The 3,415-nt window shown below is 37.6% G+C and overlaps 1 protein-coding gene across 1 annotated transcript; it reads left to right on the plus strand.

The window, feature by feature from the left end:
- The first annotated feature begins 1,273 nt into the window (after positions 1-1,273).
- LOC102830470 (olfactory receptor 4C16-like) lies at positions 1,274-2,206 on the plus strand. The gene has a single exon (XM_006877878.1). The coding sequence runs from the start codon at positions 1,274-1,276 to the stop codon at positions 2,204-2,206; it is 933 nt and encodes a 310-aa protein (XP_006877940.1).
- Positions 2,207-3,415: the final 1,209 nt, after the last annotated feature.

Below are 3,415 nucleotides of genomic sequence, written 5' to 3' on the forward strand. Positions count from 1 at the left end.
CGCTGGAGAAGGATGTCATGCTGGGTAAGGTGGAGGGTCAGAGAAAAAGAGGAAGACCCCTAACGAGATGGATTGGCCTGGTGGCATCATTGATGGTGCCAAGTGTGGCAGCGGTAGTGAGGTTGACCCAGGATTGGACATTGTTTCGTTCTGCTGTGCATGGGGTCGCTGAGTCGGCTCCAACTCGATGGCACCTGACAACAACAACAATGATCTTAGGAAGTGGTCATTAATTATTGAGGAACAAAGAGTTGAAGTGTTTTATTAATAAATAACAGATAAAATATCTCTGATAAGGAATATTTATTTTTGTTCAAAATATTGCATAATAGCACATTATTTTTTGTTGTTAAGTGCTGTCAAGTCCATTCCAACTGATAGCAATCTTGTATAGGGCTTCGGAGTAGTGACTGGTGAGCTTGAACCACCAATTTGTTGTTTCAAACCAACCTCGCAGTCCAGTGCATAACCCACAGGGTTAATTGCCATCATGTTGGCTCTGACTCATAGTGACCGTACAGATCCAAGCAGAACAGAGCAATATCCTGTCCTGTGCCATTGTCACAGCTGTCACTATGTTTGAGCCCATTGTTGCTACTCCATTAGCAAGTGAATGTTCTGAAAGCTCTGTTCCACTCACATCATTAAGGTCAACTATACTTTGAGGCCTGGTGTGGTATTGTAGGATAGGCACTGAACCCACTAGATGCTCCTTGGAAAATTTATACAGGTTTGTTATGAATAAGAATCAACTTGACAACACTTAACAACAACTACAACATACTTTGAGAAGGCAGCTTTTCCCAGTCATATTTTGAGTGCTGTCCAATCTGAAGAGCTTATCTTCTAGTACTACATCAGACAGTGTCCTGCTGCTATTCCCAAGGTTTTCAGTGGTTAATCCTTCAGAAGTCGTCTTCATTTCTTTCTTCCTAGTCTGTTTTAATCTGGAAGCTCTGCTGAAACCTTTCTTTCATCCTAGTCTGTCTTAGTCTGGAAGCTCTGCTGAAACCTGTATACTATGAGTGACCTTGCTGATATTAAAATACTCATGGCATAGCTTCCAGCATTACAGCAAAACATAAGCTATCACACTACGATAAACGAACAGGCAAATGGTAAATGATATCACATAGAACCATAAATTAGTTTGCTAAAAATATTCCACAACTTTGTATAGCACCATGAATTAACTTGTGTGTGTGTGTGTGTGTGTTTTCTTTTTTTCAGATAAACCATTTCACATTTGAATGTTCTCTTCATTAATGAAATCATGCCGATGCACAATAATGTGACTGAATTCATTCTGCTTGGGTTGACACAGGATCCTTTTAAAAAGAAAATACTTTTGGTCTTTTTCTTGTTTTTTTACTTAGGAACATTGTTGGGTAACTTGCTGATTATTGTTACCATCAAGACCAGCCGGGCACTTGGGAGTCCCATGTACTTCTTCCTTTTCTATTTATCCTTATCTGACACCTGCTTCTCTACTACCATATCCCCTAGAATGATTGTGGATACCATTCTGAAGAATAACACTATCTCTTTCAGTGAGTGCATAATCCAAGTCTTTACATTCCATTTCTTTGGCTGCCTGGAGATTTTCATCCTTATCCTCATGGCTGCTGACCGCTATGTAGCCATCTGTAAACCCCTACACTATATGACCATCATGAGCCGGCGAGTTTGCACTGTGTTGGTAGCCATAGCCTGGGTGGGGTCTTGTGTACATTCTTTAACTCAGATTTTTCTGACTTTGAGTTTACCTTTCTGTGGTCCCAATGTAATTGATCACTATTTTTGTGACTTGCAGCCCTTGTTGAAACTTGCCTGTGCAGACACATATGTTATCAACCTACTATTGGTATCCAATAGTGGGGCCATTTGCACAGTGAGTTTTGTCATGCTGATGTTTTCCTATGTTATCATCTTGCATTCTCTGAGAAATCACAGTGCTGAAGGGAGGAAAAAAGCCCTTTCCACCTGTATTTCTCATATCATTGTGGTTATCTTGTTCTTTGGTCCTTGTATTTTTATATACACACGTCCCGCAACCACCTTCCCCATGGATAAGTTGATAGCTGTGTTTTACACAATTGGAACACCTTTGCTTAACCCTTTGATTTATACACTGAGAAATGCAGAGGTGAAAAATGCCATGAAGAAGTTATGGAGCAAGAAGGTGATATCAGAGGACCAAAGATGAATATAAGTTTTTTCATAGTTTGGATTGATCTAAATTCATTCAACAGAGAAGATTATCTTCTCATTGTGGATTTAATAGAATCCCATCTTGGGGAATGAAAGGTAGATTCTTCAGGTAAATAGGTAATATGAACATATACAGTGGGTTAGCATCAATTTTATGTAGAGGAAGAGACAACACCTGGTACAAACAGGAATGTAAGACCCATTGCCTTAGATTTTACACTACTGTCTCTCTGCCTCTTTTGGATGCCAACAACCCTAGTGATGTTTGAGTGTTTTCTTTGTCCTTCTCCATGTTAATTTCTAGTGTTGCTCTTCTATTAACCAAAAGCTTGAACCCACCTAGCAGGACTACGGAAGGAAGACCTTGTGAATCTGTTTCCATAAAGAATACAGCCAAAAGACCACTGTGGAACAGTTCTTCTCTATAACACTTGAGGTTGCCATGGACTAGAATCAACTCAATGGCTGCAGGGAGTTTTGTTTGTTTGTTTATTTTTATTATGGTTACAGTTAGCTCTCTATATACTTATATTCCCAGTCTGATAGATTTCATATTCTCAAAACTGAGTGTGATAACTCACAAGAGGATGTTCAGGTTTGGGAACAGAAATATTTCTGAACAGAAATAATACAGACAGAAAATTATAATGAGGTTTCAGTACAATCCAGACAAGAGAATACTTTGAGTAGAGAGAACTCAAACACTTACATGAGATGAATGTTTCTGCTGTAAGGATGGATACCAACTTCTGTCATTGACCATCTAACACTACATTCTCTAATTACATGATCATTAAGAGTCTAATTTCAATTTCATTTATTATTTGTATCTTTATCTATACAGAAAATTAAACATGAGTATTTTTGATTGAGACTTCAATTTCTATTTTTTGTACTAAATTTTATTACAGTTAATAAATTTGAATCAATTATACTATATTAAGAGCTTTAGCATTTCTTTAGCTTGAAGATTACCATGTATTTGTCTGTATGAGCATGTCAAGTTATGGGTTCTACAATGAACTATAGTGACATATAGATAGACATTTTTTTTTTTTAATTTTGTGAATTTTAAGATAAAACTGGGCCAACTAGAATCTACTACTATGCAAAACTTTTCCATAGCAGAATCAAATAGTAGTTACCGTAATCAATGAAAAACTACTTGAGATGAATTTTACCTTGTTTTCAGGTGCCATCGAGT

Source organism: Chrysochloris asiatica, unplaced genomic scaffold, assembly GCF_000296735.1.
Source record: "Chrysochloris asiatica unplaced genomic scaffold, ChrAsi1.0 scaffold00659, whole genome shotgun sequence".
Lineage (NCBI taxonomy): Eukaryota > Metazoa > Chordata > Mammalia > Afrosoricida > Chrysochloridae > Chrysochloris > Chrysochloris asiatica.

What these genes read in the sequence shown, in the direction of transcription:
- LOC102830470 (XM_006877878.1), top strand. Translation starts at nt 1,274, where the DNA reads ATGCCGATGCACAATAATGTGACTGAATTCATTCTGCTTGGGTTGACA.